General features: G+C 43.7%; 1 protein-coding gene across 1 annotated transcript; it reads right to left on the minus strand.

Moving 5' to 3' along the window:
• Positions 1-1,019: 1,019 nt before the first annotated feature.
• Positions 1,020-13,412, minus strand: rcor2 (REST corepressor 2). The gene is made up of 14 exons (XM_020095550.2): positions 13,190-13,412; positions 10,211-10,336; positions 7,950-8,006; positions 7,301-7,381; positions 6,843-6,895; positions 6,526-6,687; positions 6,291-6,415; positions 5,841-5,907; positions 5,378-5,617; positions 4,489-4,566; positions 4,136-4,193; positions 2,670-2,737; positions 2,276-2,437; positions 1,020-2,164 (listed from the first exon to the last, which is right to left on the minus strand). Exons 2-14 carry the CDS (start codon positions 10,332-10,334, stop codon positions 1,814-1,816), a joined length of 1,626 nt encoding a protein of 541 aa, XP_019951109.1. The 5' UTR covers positions 10,335-10,336; positions 13,190-13,412; the 3' UTR covers positions 1,020-1,813.
• Between the last annotated feature and the right edge of the window lie 4,225 nt (positions 13,413-17,637).

Here is a 17,637-nt window from a genome sequence, read left to right on the forward strand (position 1 = left end):
AGAATGAATGTGTTAGTCACAGCTTCAGGGCCCAGTCACACAGGGAAATGCAAAACAAACACCACGGGTCAAAGTTCACCGAAGTTACAAGTGAATGTTTTATTCACTCCCTCGCTCCCACAGATCACAAGTTAATGGGAGTTGGAGGTTCACTGCTGATACGATTGCATGTGTGAGACTGTGCCCTTATTTGCTGTGAGACAGATGTTAACCCTTTAGTTAGAACCAGTCTCGCTGTCAACCAGCTCTGATTAAGTAAGCCGTCTGCTGGCTTTAGCATCAATCTGACCCTGTAGACGTGTTTATCTAGTCAACCCTCCACAGGAAACTGAATCAACCTGATTTATAATATCGTCACCCTCTCGTGTCTCTGGTGGAGGAAGCCAGACGACATTTTGCAGCGTCTGCCTCTTCTCTGGAGACAAACTGAGGGACGATGTGCTTTTAAAGCAATAACAAGACTTTGGCAAAACATTTCGTTCCTCTTGTTCAGTGTACACGGAAACAAATGAATAATCCCAGGACAGTTAAAGAGTGAGAGAGTGCGCACGTTACACAGAAGCTCATGTTTTATTCTGGTGCTCGTCACAGCGACCAGTGTTAACCTCCAACACGAAAATGATCTGTGGCAACATGGCTTGTTGAAATGTCCGACACAGTCCAGACGAAGGAGACTTCGTGCTCAGTCAATAATTATCATCATCATCATAATAATCTAAACTACGTACAGTCACTGACTGCCTATCTAGAGCTCACCTTCAAAAGTCTAGTCAAAGAAACAGGAAAACATCACTCCAGTTAATACTAGTAATACATGGCTATGAGAGGAGAGCGAGAGGTGGGGTCTCATGCTCTTCTTTTTTCTGTTTTTTTTTGTTTTGTTTTTTTCGGGTTTTCCACGATAGAGAGAGAGACAGCAGTAAACTCACAGCTCTCGTGATGAAGCTCTTTGAAAACAGACCTCCTCCCTCCTCTGAGAGGGCCAGAGCTTTAAAGCACGCAAGGAAAGAAAGGCATAATTCTTCACACTGTCAAAATGAGTTTTAATTTAACGACCTCTCAGGAGTTCCAGGTTTGGCTCAGATGTGAGAAACTCTTCCTCTTTTTTTCTTTCCCTCCATCTATCATTTGTTTTTCCTGACGGCTGTTTGGATGACTTGATACCTGCCTAGTGGCACCTACAGTATGTACGTGTGTGTACGTGTGTGTGCGAGTGTGTGTGTGTGTGTGTGTGTGTGTGTGTGTGTGTGTGTGTTCAGCCACACTCCTCCGCGATCCAGATGTTCAACAGTTGCCATGGAGACGGGCAGGTGGGTTTGCTCTCTGTGGTCATGGCTTCAACAGCTTGATGATCCAGTGTCTTTGTCTTGTTTTTGATGAGGGAGATGTGTGTGTTCTTAGCTTGTGTGTGTGTGTGTGTGTGTGTGTGTGTGTGTTTGTGTGTGTGTTACACTAGAGAACAATGGTCTGGAGGTAGGTGTGTGTCAGTACAGTGAAGGGGCCTCAGATCACCAATGGAGTGGACTTGTTGCTGGGCCCCTCTTCCTGCCACGTTTTTAAGAACTGAGACGTCACCTTGGGGACCCGAGAATGTTTGATTGATCGTGTGATGTGTCGTGTGATGTGTCATGTGACGTGTCATGTGACGTGTAATGTTCCCAGAGACAAAGGCTGGGAGCATTGCAGTTACTAGATGAAGGAATTTTCTCTGAGAAAAAAAGAGAGAAATGGGTTTGTCTGCATGCTAGTGTGTGTGTGTGTGTGTGTGTGTGCGCACTTCTACTCCTACTTTCGTGTGTGCGTGTGTGTGTCATCAGTGCGAGTTGGACTGCTCCACTTTGAGCCCGACCAGTGACGGAGGCATCTGCCCCGCTGCAGTACTGGAGGAGGAGGAGCTGGGTGGAGAAGCCTTGAGGCTGGAGCTCCCTGAGGAGGAGGAGGTCACTGCAGGACGGATGAGTGGAGGTGGCGGGTGGTTGTGGGGCGCTCGGTTCTGCAGTGGGCGAGTCTGGAGAGGTGGCGGCTGGCGGAGGAGGCTGGGGGGAGCCGAGGGAGGCGCGGGGCGCAGCAGTGGTGGAGGCTGGGAGAAAGATGAAGGAGTCTGGGTGGAGGAGGGGGGAGAGGAGCTGTCGGCAGCGTCTGAGGGAAAGTCTTCCATTTTGACCTGAGGACAATTAGCAAAGACAGGATGAAGTGAGATAAGAGCAGCAGTTGGAGATCATTTCTGTGAAAACCAGAGAAAAGAACATCACGTGTGTTTTTTGAAAGGCCTCACCTCGTCATCCTCTGCACCTCCATCTGTAGCTGCCGTGATCTCCTCGCCGCTCCTCCTGGGGTCTCTCTGGTCGCGGCTGGTGGCCACCTGCTCGGCCGCCCACTCCCTCAGCACCTCGTCCAGGTTGAACCTGCGCCGGTAGCTCACGAAGAACGAACTCACCTGAACCCAATGAGAAAGATGTTGGGGGGGTTTGAGAAGAAATGCCATACAACAGAATGTGCCATGTTCAAGGACACAGAGGCCGACAATGGACAAATCAGAGGAGGGATAATTGAGATTATACTACACAGAGATGAAAAGCTGATAGGCAGCTCGCTGGGAGTGCAAAGCTAGACTGAGGTCAGAGCCAGAGATGAGAAATGATCATCAACATGTGGGAGAGGATGCTCACCTGAGCTGGCGTCTTGGTTCCTATCACCTCTGCAATGGCTGCAAAGTCTTTACCATAACGACGGATAGCTGGAAACAGAGAGAGAGGAAACCCATCAGGTCCATGTTGTCTCTATGCGTCACTCACAGGCACTTCGTTGGCCTTAAAATGCTGCAGAAATGGCTGCTTATTGTCCGTCAGTGAAATGGTGCAGTGTGAGGAAACACACGGACGACGGATGTAGGCTTGTTGGCGCGTGTGTTTTCTGTTAACCTTCAGCTGAGGTCGGCTGACTCAGTGCACCTGCTCTTTTACAGGCCTGACCTGCTTCGCCCTCACGTCGTTACACACATTCAGATCTTTCACTTTCTCTCCTACTGTTAATGCTGCACAGCTGCAGTAGCTGTGGATCCAATGCTCAAAGGTGCATTGACAGCAGCTGCAAAGGGAAAGTGGGGAGATTTCTTTTCTAAACACTGTGGAAACCTTGACTTTTGGCTGACTGACTGATCTCTAACTCCTATGTTAACCCGGTGGTGAGTTACTGTTTACTCTTGTGAATTATTTAAAAAACTGCAAGTTTCCATTTCGAAAAGGTGCAGTCATCAGTCATTCAGAACTTATTCATTAACATCATTTTGTCATTGGATGCCATGACAACAGCCAAACAGCACCTACACTCATTAGCCATGAATCCTCCTCTTAACTCCTCTGAGTTCTCCTCACTAGATGCCCCTCTATAGATCAACTGTGTGTCTCTGAATGACAAAGCTTTTTGATATTTAAGATGTTGTCACTTCATCATTTTTCCTTATTAGATGTTCTCTGAAAGATTTGTCATAATTAGCACATTCATTCTTGAGTTTCGGCCAAAAAAATTTGTTAATCAAACCACATAGGCCCTTTTGAGACCTGGTATTGAAATAGATCCTGAGAGATATGATCACAAGTGGACAGTGTTAAGTACGTATGTTATTCCAAATTATGTTGCTTGTACCCAGTCCCAGTTTACAGATGTGTCGGATCACTGCGCTTGCGTGTGTCTGTTGGCACAGGCGAGAGAGAGAGAGGAGAGAGAGAGAAGAGGGGTTGAAGGAATCTCGTGCTTGCATATGTAGCTTTAAGTGTTGTGGCCGTGGCAACAGACAAATTAACGTATGGACACTGAGAAGAGTAAAATTATGTTTTGATTCATAGTGACACCTTAGGGAGACGGTTCTTCATATGTGGCCCAGGATGCATTTCCATTCACACATTGCAGCTAAAACAATGTGGCCACGTGGCCTATACCACCAATGTGGTCTGAATTATCAGATGCATTTAGACCTGAACTCGGACTTGCCACTTGTGATTGGATCACTCAGAAAAGAACAGCTCTGAAGGGGGTCCTAGACTTTTATTTTTAACCTAAATAACACATGCAGTCTTGGCTCTTTGAGGTGACTCTACAGGAGGGCGTGGAAGATGATGCTGCAGTCTTTACTCACCCTGCACAGCCAGGAGCTGCTCCTCTGTGGTCCAACGAGAGTTCATCTTTGGGGCAGGCTGAGAAAGGGAGAGAGGAGAGAGATTAGAGCATGACAGGGGTACAGTAGGTGGTAAGAAAGATGAGGAGAAAGAGGTGAAAATGACAGCATGAGTGCAAAGAGCAGATAAAGACTAATCTCAGTCCCACAAGGGGTGAAATTATATCTGGAGGGAATTTGGGAAGGGCAGAATGAATAAACGAGGGGGAGAGGGGCGAGCTGAGTAAAGTCATTAGATTCAGGAAACAAAAATCAAAGCAGGGATAGATGAGGGAAGAAAATGTTGAGAGGCAGGAGTGAAGAAAACGATTTACCTCAGCAGCTCTGAACACATCAACACCTTCATTTAGACTCTGTTTCAAACTACTGTTGTTCTGTTTAATGGACTGAACCTGAAAGAGAGGAGGGAAAAAATGAGAAGACAATGTAAGATAATTGGGATAAATCTGTAGCTTTAAGTAGACACACAAAGAAACGTCTCTTACTTTTAACATGCAGTAAGTCACCTCTGTCACTGCTCAAACAAAGCAAGTAGCTGTGATTTTAAAACGTCAACAGTGATGGTGCACAATATACTTTCTTTGGTCATGTCACACTTGCTCCTCATACCCTGTATGATGTGCAACCCCAACAATCCTGATCTGGTTGTCAAGCAATTTTTTTTTAATTATTGAAACTAAACAACCCCTCACTACAGAGTTCAAGACACATTACAATCCTTTCGTCATTGAAAGTACGTCCAGCACAGTAGTCTGATTCATTAGGTCCTCACATATGAAGAATGTATCAGGATTCTCCAGTCAGACCTCTTCAGCACATCAACACAGGAGTCATCCCTTATCAACAAAAGCTCTCAAACATTATTGTCTTTCCAAGTTAACATCTTTGTCTGTTTCTTCTACATGTATGGTGCCTCTTTTTCATCCTGAGGTGTTTGTATTCTTGTTTTTTTTTTTTTTAAGTTTTGCACCAATCGCGTGTAGGAAACGATAGCAACTGTTCATTTGTGGTGAATCCTGCGAAATATGTCCTGCTGTATTCTTACTAGGGCTCATTCGGACAATATCTTAACATGGCAGGAAAAACTCCGGAGAATGTCCACAGCAATTCACTTGGACATTTGCGTTATCACATACAGCCCCTTCAGATAATTTCAGGGGACTATCTGGAGTTCAGTGCATGTATGAAAGCAGCCATACATACTTGTCTTTTCAGTGACACCAGCTGCGTGTCCAGCTGTCGTACAGACAGCACCCCGGAATCGTGAGAGGCTGAAAGGGACATGATGTCTCCCTGCTCCAGGTGCATGCCTTTCGGTGGTCTGCGGCGAGCTCGGAGCGGGTGGTGGCGGTACTGGGCCCCAATATTCTCCTTCTTTATCGGCCCAGAGCGACTGGGGGTGGGCTTCTCAGAGCTAGTGCTGCTGGGGTTCTGTTTCACTGCCTTTGTGGACAGAGAAATCACAAAATAAAAACCAGCAACAAGAAGGGCAGAGTTACATTTATGCATAATAAATGAAGATGAAATTGAAGGATAAAGCCAGCATTGATTTGGCTGTGCTGATCTCCTCAGGCAAGTCGTGACTCGTGAACAACTTAAATGTGTTTATACAAGCCTGCACACATACTCATGCAGTCAAATCGCTGTAAAATGTTCTATCTTTTACCTCTTTCTTGTTGTTAACCTCAAAGTCACTGTCACTGCCGGGGTCTCCTTCCTCCAACTCATCATTACTGCAACACAAAAGAAAATAGAGAAATTAAGCCAAATACACTCATGCTTCAGCTTTGTTCACAACTATCTCAATTAAAACTATGTTTGCTTTAAATTATTACCTGAAATGAAATCAAATTTTTTAACTGAAACCGACAAGAAATGATATCGAAGGAGCTCATCTATAGTCATGATTCTCTTGTTTCCCCAGGTTGACATGCTTATCAAGTGTCATTTAACAAGGCAGATTTGTAAATCAGGTAACTTGTGTGTGAGAGAATTTGTTTCCTTCCTCTAATATATATACATTTTTCCCTATTCATCCCTCCCTTCTACTCTCACTCCTCACCCAACACACTCAGTTTCCTCCAGGGGATCATTAAACTTTCTTCGATTGTCATACCTGTCATCTTTCTCTCTCTTGCTGACCAGCCTCCTGGCCTGTCTGTCCATCACTGATGTCCTGGTCCTGGTCTTCTTCCAGCTGTAGTAGTACTTTACCAAGCTGGAGATCAGCTTGTCTGGCAGCTACACACAAACACAGCCGGTTGATGGAGTATTAAATATTCAAATATACTTACAATACAGTACTAAATATACTGCTGGGGTGTGTTTGTGTTTTTCTCCCAGTCTCTCACCATCTGTTGAATGCGGTGGAAGCTCTTGCCATGGAAGCTGAAGGCCTGTTCGAACAGCACTTTATCCTCCAATGTCCACTCGTCAGGAAAGGGGGTGAAGTTGGCGAGGTCGGCCAGTGAGCGCTCCACGTCGTGTTTGTGCCACAGCAACATGCCCAGGGCCTGATAGAACATGAGGGTAGAGGGAGAGCGGAGAAATTTGGGGAGAGGTTTGTTTCAGTATAGGGACAAGATACAGAGGCAACAGGAATGAAATTGAAGTTGTAAAATGTAGAGGAAACAGATGTTTTAGGGAAATTAGGAAAGATTAAATTTACCTGCTCCATGTTGTATCCATGTTTTTCTTTAGCCATCAGGATGTACTCATCCACTAGAATAAAGACAAAGATTGGTTTAAAAGGAGGTAAGAAAGAAGAATGAAGGGAAAAAAGAGAAGAAAGGCAAAAAGCACAAAGGTATGGTGGGGAGGGTTAGAAAGGAAAAACACCTGGGGATGATTAAAAAATGGGAAGATAAGGAAAGGAGCAAAGGAGGAAATAATGAATAAAAAAAGCAAAAAAAAGGATTGAAGAAAGGGAATGAATACAAATGAGGAAGAGAAGAAAGATGGAGGTGAAGAGACCAAGCTAAAGCACATTGAGAGACAAACAGATTGAAAGTTTTAATTACTATTCTCTGGTCAAGACTAGCCACTAAACTGAAGGTCAAGTTGAAGTAAAAGTAAGGTAAGTTTGGTGTGTGTGTGTGTGTGTGTGTGTGTGTGTGCGCAGCTTACACATGGCATCAGAGAGCTGACTGTTAGGACACCACACCAACATGCTCCTCTGGTCCTTCTCATTGTAGCGGGTTGGACTGTCTAGTGATGAAAACAAAACAACACATTTTCAGACATTACATCCACACATGGAGGATTTCTCTTACACCATTTAATATCTTTCAATCCATAGATCTTTAAGATGACTTCTTCAGCTCCATCTTCATTTGGAATAAATGGAAAAAACTGAAAAAACATTCAATGTACAATAGCTACAGAAGAAAGTATCTGAGGTCCATTTGAGTTTTTACTGCAGCGCAAACACTTTTATTTACTTAACAAAAACTTCCCCAGAAAGAGGTGTTGCAACTAACACTAATTATTTAAAACTTTAGCTTCATCTGTTTTGTGGAAAGGAAGCACCTCACTTTAGACATTTTGCAAAAGATCTCTTTCCATCTCTCCATTTTCCTGAATTTCCACATTAACTCTGGTCATTTGACCTTCATCTGTCTCATCATCTGCATTCTCCTCCCTCCTCCATTTCAATGTCCTCTGCGCAAGGTCTCTTTAACAACCCCAATTTCCTGCTTCTCTCTATTCATCTGCCTTTTTATTTCTCCATTTGTCACCTTCCTTTCTTCAAAACCTTTCCTCTTTGCCTGCTCACCTGGTTTGAACTCTGGGATCTGAGCCTGGTAGTCTCCTCCAACTCTGATCATACTGTCTGTGGAGAGAGACAGCATTTTAGAGAGACAGATAAAGACAGATAAGAGGATGGGGGGACAAGTATTCCAGTAGCAAGGCAGACATTTCCCTAGAAGTAGTAGAGCTGGATAGACAGGATTATAAGACGATAACAGAGGAGACAGAAGGAGTCATCTACAGGGCAACACAAGACAGCAAACACAGAGGATGATAAGCATCTTCTATTTTATTATGTGCTAAGCCCTCTAACGGGTTTACTTTATCAAGGCTTTGCCTCGGGATAAGCAAAGTTCGTTAGAAGACTGCATATGAACTCAGAAGTAGAGTTACACCAAGGTCACTTTTCCTCAATGACAAAATACTGCATCAGTTTGATAAAGTGTACCGTTGAACTACACTGCTTTCAAAGAGGATGGGTACAAGCTTTCTCAAAAACAAAGAGAAAATTGGTTTCAAGAGAGGCAAGTAAGAGAAATGAAGAGATAGAGAGCAGGAAGAAATGAGGAGAAAGGCAAAAAGCATAAAAGTATGTTGGGGAGAGTTGGAAAGGAAAACCAACAAGGGATGGTTAAAAAATGGGAAGATAAACATAGGAGCAAAGAGTAAATAATGTATACAAAGCAAACTTAAAGGATTGAACAAAGGGAAGGAATACAAACGAGGATGGGAACATGGTTTCTCAAAAAAAAAAAATCAAATAGATGGAACAAAGTTCCCTTTCAGCAAATTAAGTACCAGAGGTTCATGAGGAAACCATCAATGTCTGACACAAACTGGTGAATTACACCTTATTTTGCCAAAAATCCTCTTATGACTGTGAAAACCACAGGCATGGGTTTTCCAAAACAGACCTCTGGCACTGCAAAAAAAAAACCTAGTGTTTTACACTTAAATTAATATTTTGTGGGATCAGGGTAAACAGAGTTGATCATTGCTGCCAACTTAAGTGACTTTTTCCCTCATACATCAGCACTTTCTTGTGAGTGATTGGTCTCTACTTTTTCCCAGCAGTGATGTGCCGCACTGAATAATTGCTGCTAACGTGTGATGCAATCAATCAATTATTTACATATTGAGGGGAATCAGGCAGATACAGACACAGCTCATGTTGTTTTTTTATGTACACACTTATTAAATGACCTTAAAACTATGTGGCCTTTGCTGTGTAAAGTAGTGCTGCTTGATACTTGTTTCATAAAAATGCTGTATGTTAAAGTGTAAAGTAAACTTAGTAATTTCAGCACATTTTACCTCAATAATATTCATAACAATAATGATAAGATGATCATTGTGGTCACTTTAATCATGATACAATTCAACCTGTGGCATTTTCATCATAACATTTTCATCCATATGGCATCTAAATGAGAGAAATCCAAACAGTTGAAGGGAAATAAAAAGGAGAGAATGACAATGTGTCTGCAGACATTAAGTAATCAGTGCTGCTGTGAGGCTAGCAAAAAATGCTGTAGAAGAGATGGAGGGAGAGGCTGGAAGCCAAGGAATGAAGAGAAGAGCAGGGAAGCAGAGCGAGAGGAGGAAGAGGCAGATTACTGTTTCCACAGGGACAGAGGACAGGAAGGGAGGAGAAAAAGATGATAGAAACTGGAGTAGATGGTAAGAAATGAGGGGGGGAGAAGGCCGAATAGGAGATGCTGCCTGAGAAAGAAATGAAACACATTGATAAGGAAGAGGAGGAGATGATGTTAAGACTGAAGAAGAATGGTGGTGGAGGAGGAGGTGGATGAATGTAGTGGTTGCAATAATCTGGGTATTCAAGTGTTTTTAGAGCCATCCCTAACTATTCCACTTATACTGCTGTGTTTGGTCTAAAAATGTGTCCCTTGTCCGTGTGCATGGTGAGATAATGGTTACACAATGAAAGATCAACAGAGAGTCAGTGAGTGAAGGAGAGAACGGAGGAAGGAAAGATGCATGTGGGCAGAAGATGACAAGGATGGAGGAGTGTGGGAAGGGGGTGGACGAGAGACGGAGGGTACAACAGAGGAGAGAAAGCAGTGTGCAGGGCCTGAAGAAGCACTGCAGCAATGCAACGCATGCAACTGAACAGCTGCCATCATGTAGCTGTGCAATGGAAATGTCTGCATATAAGAACATTGCTTCAGGTTAGAGTCCCATGCACAGATAGGATGTAGCTACACGATGAATCAATTCTTAACTTATGGAACTAAGATATTATATTAAATTTTAACATGTGTCTACCATGAGCATGCTCTTCATCGCTGCTCTCTTCCTCAGAGTGTGGTTGGCTGTTGCCATTGGTTACAGTCTTGGCTCTGCTCCTGGACAGGACCCCGGCCCCCGAGCGCTCCATCACTGAAGGCATATCTGCACAAAAAAACACACAATACACATAATTAGGGATGCACCGATATGACTTCCTCTCTTTACACCACTCACAGGACTTCATCTCAGGGTATCTACCCAATACAGAGCAATGACCCTCTACCAGTTCACTGCTTCAGAACTGCATTTGTGCTGTACTGCCACTGGGAAGTTTTGTTTTTAGAGCAGCGAAGAAGTGATTTCTGGTAGTATAGCGTTTGCCAGAGTTAGCTAAAAGCCCAGCATTTTGGTAATATTTCACGCTGGAAAGTCCCACAATACAATACCAGATGCAAGACTTCAGTTTCGAGCAATTTATAGAAAATAATTGTTGCGTATACCCCGATTTATTTATTTGTGTACTTCTTCAGCTAGGACTATCAAAAATAGATACTAAAAGATGTACTATGGCATTCATTCTCTCTATACATCTGTTTTTCAAAGAGTTTAACTAGATCCAAGCCAAAAAACAATTGTAACAATCATCAGTTCCATACAGGGTCAGTAGCAAATACATTATCCAAGTTTTCCCTATAGGCTGATACAGATGGTCCAGCTATCATAATCGGTATCGAGAAGAGATATAGGCAATTTTTCCTATTGCCTGACATTTAGACCAACTGATTACAAGGGGGAAACATTATTAGATCAATATAAAATTTAAATCATCATAAAAAGGACAAAATGTTGCTGCCTTGTCCTGACATGACCCATACTGAACTGGTCCATACATATTAAGTAACACCATTACCATGTCTAAATGTGATGGGCCTATTTTTAATCTGGGATCGTTTCCAGTACCTCACCATGAACATATATATATATATATATATATATAAGTATCACAAAAATCAAGCCACAGTCAAAGCACACCCTACAACACAAACCATCATATACATACATACAATTATACAATTATATCCATTTCAGGAACATGAGGCCAGGGAAATCCTTGAAAACACACAAAAGCCAACTAATGCTCCAAACTAGTGACAAGTGGCAGCATCTGACTAACGACATGGGGAAAACGTGTCATGGATAACAAGAGACATCCTGCATGAAGGGGGCTCCCATATCATCCACAGTCACGTTTGTGTTATTGCGTGACCAAGCCTCGTTTTTCTTCCTCTCTGTCTCTCTCTGTATCTCCGGACCATTCAGTGCCACAGTTACACAAAAGACTAGACGGTCAGTTGAGGACACAGCTCCGCACCGTGGAAAGTAGCAACGCATCCGAACTCCTTCCGCGTACACAGGTGACCACAAATACAAGATATCGCTCAGATACGAGGCAAATCGGGTCGGTAATAATCACCAAATTCAGTTTCCTAAAACTGCTCTTATCCCTCGTCAGCACATCAGCAACTTCATCCCCAGTTTGCTTACTTCAAATGCGCCCTGATTGAAACCAAGCAGGGACAATCCGACATATTAAAAACGCGATCGCTGCTGGAAGGGGGAAAGGGGGCAACATCGTTTACAGCCCAGAGAGATTAAACCACATCTACCAAACTCCGGGTAGACAATACAAGTGTCTGAGCCTCTCTGGGGGTCTTTGTCTGATCGCTGCTCCCAGTGGCCCCCGCAACTACGACAGCTGCCCTCCTCTAACTTCACTTGGGGGGAAGACATACTCACATCTTCATAAACGTATCTCACCTCATTTAAATCTACAGAACATCGATGTGTGTTGAAGTCTGGTGAATCAACTACAAATGAGAGAGAAGCTTAATGAACTTTCTCAGGAAGAGTTTTCTTTAGGGAGCTGTCGTAGCCTCGAACACTGCGACGGACGGTAGCCTCGATCTCTGCCACAACAATCAACTTTTATGAGCTATACGGACTAATACTGAAAAACACACGAGAGCTAATCAGGCTAGGCAGGATCTATGTGTTGTTAGTATAAGTGTTGCTCAACCGACCACTTGTGTTTTGTAATCGACTTCCACGATAGCATATGACATGTATAGCATATGGAGAACTTTTTGTCACATGTCACAATAGAAGAAGATCGAAGATAGAGGATCTATGGTATGATACACAAAATAATCAACACTGCAAACGTAATCGAATTAGTTTAACTTCATATATTCATAATGTGTGCATTTTTAATGCATTTTACATGTGTACATTGGTCATCTAATGCACCTCTCCTATTTGATGCATCATTTGAACTTATAACTTCAAAAAAAATTATAAAATAGCCTTAACGTGACTAATAATATACTCGTGGGTCTCAGGATTAAGTTTAGAGTGACCTTGTGGTGGCATCTTTACTTGGCACGTGTAAAATTGTAATATTACTGTAATATTACTATTCTCTAAGCATCCTTTCATATAATAATGGCTGTATATGACTCAGATGGTTCATTACTAATCATTTGAGGCGATGGATTCAGAGCCGGGGTTTTACCTGAGCCCACGTTTTCTGACTAAGTCGATATTCTCCAAGCTTTGCTGAGCAGTTATCTGTGTCACACTTTGAAGTCCTTTTGTTTTCCCCCACGCTTACGTAGCTGTTACTACTACTACTGACGCTACTGTCTGCTGCTGCTGCTGCTGTGGAGGAAAAACTCGCTCTCCGGGTTATTGTAACTCTACTTGTCGCTGGTTCCGGGACATTTAGGTGCTAACTGCTCCAAGAAGTCATGTCTGGTGGTTGAACAATAATAAAAGAAGAAATAAAACAGGCGACCCCCCCTCTCTCTCCCCCTCTCCCTCCCCCTCCTCCTCCCTCTCACCAAAGTGCAGGCTGAAGTCAAACCTAGTTGGGATGCTAACGTTAGCGGGCTAGCTTGCGGGGCTACATGAGTAACGTTAATAGTTGGAAGTGGGGAGATAACAGTGGCACCGTACCTGCGTTCCGCTTCCCTCCGCTTTCTCCCGCACTCCAAACTTCTCTGCGGCTCCGTCCGTGGCGAGCAGTGGCCGCTGGAAGTGCTGCGAGCGACCCGCGGAGCCCCGAAACGGCTTAATTCCTGCTTAATTGATGCACACGGTCAGTACAATGAAGTGAACGGGCGCGGAGACATGGATGCAGCCGCTAGTGTGTGTGTGTGTGTACGTGTGTGCGAGTGTGTGCCGGGGGAGGCGGACAACACCCGGAGAAAAGTGAGGTGGACGTCCGCCCGGATGCGTTCGCCTCTCCCAACCAACCAACCGTTTGGATTGACGAAAAATAGTCCCGCAAAACTATTAACTGTAGTGCACTCCTGTTTCTGTCGTTTGATCGCTAAACATCTTATTTAACACATAAGAGTGCATCTTACCAGCTCATCTCAATTAAAGCCTAGTTTAAAACAAATCTGACTTTAATATTCTCGCCTGCTGGTGTGCACTTTGATTATTAATCCGAGTTAATCTCGTGTAAACATCCATATTTCTATGCGATACAAACAGTTATTTATCAGTTATAGTCTGTTAATCTGCCATCCATCAGAATCCCATAAATTAGGGACTACTTGCCAGTGTGTCGGCGGAGGGATTCGTCAGCTGTGCATCTCTGTGCTGAGACAGGCTGTCCAGACTTGCACTGATGTATGCATGGTGGAGGGGGGGGTGCGATTCAACCGTGTGTGTGCGCGCGCATGTGTGTGCACGCGTATAATAGTGCACGTGTCCCCAAGAGCACGCGTGTGACTTCGCCCCATGACCTGACGATGACTCAGAAAAACAGCCTCAATGCACTTTTCAAATCATTTTTATTTAAGATGTCGAACAATTCAAAATTCATGGAGTTCTGCTCTCTCTCTCTCTCTCTCTCTCTCTCTCTCTCTCTCTCTCTCTCTCTTTCTCTCCCTCTCTCTCCTCTCTCTCCTCTCTTATACTCTCTCTCTATCGCCCTCTGTGTGTGTGTGTGCGTGCAGCAATGTCTATGTGTAAGTGCACAGGTGGAATAATGTGTGTGTGTGTGTGTGTGTGTGTGTGTGTGTGTGTGTGTGTACAGAATGGGGAGCGTTTCAGTCGAAGCAGGATTTCTCACACCTGATGCTGGCAATAAGCACAATAAGATGCCTCTCACACACGTATCTTAGTGAGGCATAATACATTCCCTAGCTGCTTACCCTAACCTCAACCATTCAAACTAAATCAATAACCCTAATCCTAACCTAAACCTAGTTCTAACCCAAACCCTAGAACCAAGTCTTAACCCTCAAACAGCCCTTTGAAAAAGTGAGGACCAGTCAAAATGTACCTTACTTTGCAAAAATGTCCTCACTCTGTAGGGGCCATGCTGAAAATTGTCCTCGCACATATATAAGTACAGGAACACACACACACGCATGGTTCACAAGTGCCATGCTGCTGACATGTAACAGCCTACATGCTCTCTCTCTCTCTCTCTTTCACTACTTTCTCATCGACACCTCCTCTCTCCCTCCACCTCCTCTTTGTCATCCCACTTCTCCTCTTTTCCCCACCTCATCTCCATCTCCTCTGTGATCTCTCCTGTTTGTTTTCCACCTTTTTTCCCCTCTCCACACTTCTTTCTGCACCTCCTCCATTTGCCTCCGGCTCATCCATCTTTCCCTCCACCAATACTTTCTCCGTCCTCTTCCTCCTTCATCTAATTCCTCACTCCTCCTCTTCCTCCTTCCTGTGTCTCTCTCTCTCTCACATTGCCTTCGATTTCAACAGTGTGTGTGTGTGTACGTGCAAATTCTTCCCTTCCCCTCCCCCATTCTCTCCCCCTACGGTGACACAGTAAAGCAGTTTCGCTCCGTTCACCTCCACTCTTCCTCCCTCCCACCTCATCCTCTTCCTCCCCCCATCCAGTCTCATTTTCATCCCTGCCACCTCCTCCCTCCCTCCCTCGCCTCCTACCCTCCCCTCTCCTCCCCTCTCCTCTCATTAGTCAGTGTCCATGAAACTCACCATTCCACTGTCTCTCCTCCTGCTCAGTCCTCCAGTCCCTCACACATCCTTACTAATGAACAACTGCTACCCTCCTCCCTCCTCCCCTCTTCACCTCTTTTCCTCTTCCTCCCTCAGTCCTCCCTTCTTCTCCTCCTCCTCCTCCTCCTCCTCCTCCTCCTCCTCCTCTATCCTCCTCTCCATTCGTCACTCCATCCTTCTCTCTCCTCCCATCCCTCCTCTTTGCACTCGGCGTCTCTTCGATCTTTCAGAACTCAGCGTCCCTCCCACTCTCCCTTCAGCTCACTCTTGTTTTCACTTCTTTCTTCACCCCCTCTCATCCTCCCCCTTCTCTCTCTCCACCTGTCTCATTCCTTTCTTCTTGGCTGTCTCTCTGCTCCTCTCACTTCTCTGCTGTCTACCTCCTTTACTTCCCCCCATTTTCCTCCACATCTCCACACAACTCCCCTCATTTCTTCCCTTTACACCTCACCCTGACTCCCATCCCTCCATCCCTCCCTCCTGTGAAGTCTTTGACTTTCTCTGTTATCTCAGGAGATGCATGCTCCAGAATCAGATGTGATAGAATGAACTCCTCCTGCTGCATTCATAGTGGCAGTACCATGGTGCATGTTGAAATGTTTTGTATTGCAATACTTTCCTCAATAGAACAATGAAATGATGCTCTTTGACGTTGCATATTCATTATTTTATGATGATTTCAGACTGATTTCAAAGACGTTGCACCATATAGCACAACAGTGTTGTCATTTAGGACCTAAATAGATCACCTTATCTGAAATCAAAGTACATTTTTATTTTATTTGTGTATCTGTCAGTGCTCACCCTTGGGAAGATGCTTATAGCATGATGCACCACAGACAAGGAATTCCTGCATAATAGACTTGAGCCCTTTTTGCAAAATGTATATATCTAAGGTCTCAAGGCCTGTAATCTTTAAAGGAAATGTACCTGAAATCATAATGTTTGTTTTATCACACAATCCATTGTGGTATTCTGAGTTTGGAGATATCAATTGTGGCTGCATTTCTCCAAATTGCACAATGGAGAGGACTTTCCTATTTCCATACTACTCATTATTTCTATGCATGTTTTGAGTCTGTGGTGTGTTCAAGCCGGAAAAGTAACAAAACCACTCTAAAAAATATTCATGAATGCTTAAAGAAACCAGATTTTATACACCGTTTATACACACACATTTCCCACAATCCATTACACAAAGCAAATTGAACAGCTGCTCATAGCTGGAAACAAAATGTCTCAAATTGCTCTTTGAACTCCCCAGAATATATATTTGGCAATTGTTTTTGTGCGTTGGTACCCATAAATAATAAACTGGTGATGCATGTTGATTTGTGTTTACCAACTTTAAAAACAGAGATAATTTGTATTTAGCGCAGATACTGTCCACAATTGAGCGGTTTACACTTCAAAACTCTGGTTTCCCCACACACAAGAGTTTAAAAGAACAAAAAACATTTGGCAGCAAGAATGTATCCAACAAATCCCACAGCAATCAGCAAGTAAGCTGATACGAGATATAATCTGTTAGAATTTGCTCTGAGTGAAGAACTAAGGTTCACAGGGTGTGCAAAAATAGAAGGGGATCCCAATTTTGCTCAGTCTGCAAGCCAGATCCTAAAGTTTCCTCACGGCGCTGTGGTGTAAAGTCACCAAAAGCATGATAGTTTACCTTCTGACGATCATGAATGGGCAATTTAGTCCAAATATCACGGAAATCCAATCGTTAGTTTGCTTTTTATAACTGGATTCTTTGTTAAAAGGTCACGAAAATCTACCGTCATCATCATTGTTAATCAGTATCCACATTAAAGTTTCATTGTACACAATATTGTCATCCCAGGTCCAGTTGTTAGCATTGCACAAAACAACCTTAATATTAGTATGTTTGATTTAAAACATCTAATATTTTCTGATATAATCCAGCACATCTTCTATTTGTAATAAAATGCTATTATTGGAACATAAAGACCAATGAAAAGGAATTTAACCACAGAATGAAGCCACTTAAATCCAGAATAATTAGATTCTATCTTGGTTTTTTGTGGAATTCGTGACCATTTGGTTCATACCTAACCATTACATATGAAAGTTGTCAGCCATAAATCATCTCCAATTATTGCAGAGATGCCGAATGTAGATAACACTGTGCAATGACTTCTCATCTCAGCAGAATAACCAGAGCGTGTGGAGATGACGTCCACTCTGTGTTGTGCATTTCTGTGCTGCAGGGCTCTCTGTGTGGAGCAATGCCTCATCCCTCATCCACCATTCTCCTCTGGTACTTTCCTCACTGCATCTGTTGATACCCTCTCTCCCCCTCTCTGCTTCTCTCCTCCTAGGCTCTCTCCCTCCTTCTTCATCTCTCCCACTTATCCTCATCCTTGTTCTTTCCTCCTCATCTACCC

Source organism: Paralichthys olivaceus, chromosome 22, assembly GCF_024713975.1.
Source record: "Paralichthys olivaceus isolate ysfri-2021 chromosome 22, ASM2471397v2, whole genome shotgun sequence".
Classification (NCBI taxonomy): domain Eukaryota; kingdom Metazoa; phylum Chordata; class Actinopteri; order Pleuronectiformes; family Paralichthyidae; genus Paralichthys; species Paralichthys olivaceus.

Bases quoted from the DNA above. Each gene is read 5' to 3' on its own strand.
- rcor2 (XM_020095550.2), bottom strand. From the start codon at position 10,334: ATGCCTTCAGTGATGGAGCGCTCGGGGGCCGGGGTCCTGTCCAGGAGC. The intron at 8,007-10,210 runs GTAGACACATGT...CTCTCTCCACAG, and splicing joins CGATGAAGAGCATGCTCATG to ACAGTATGATCAGAGTTGGA. The intron at 5,908-6,290 runs GTATGACAATCG...TTTGTGTTGCAG, and splicing joins AAGAGAGAGAAAGATGACAG to TAATGATGAGTTGGAGGAAG.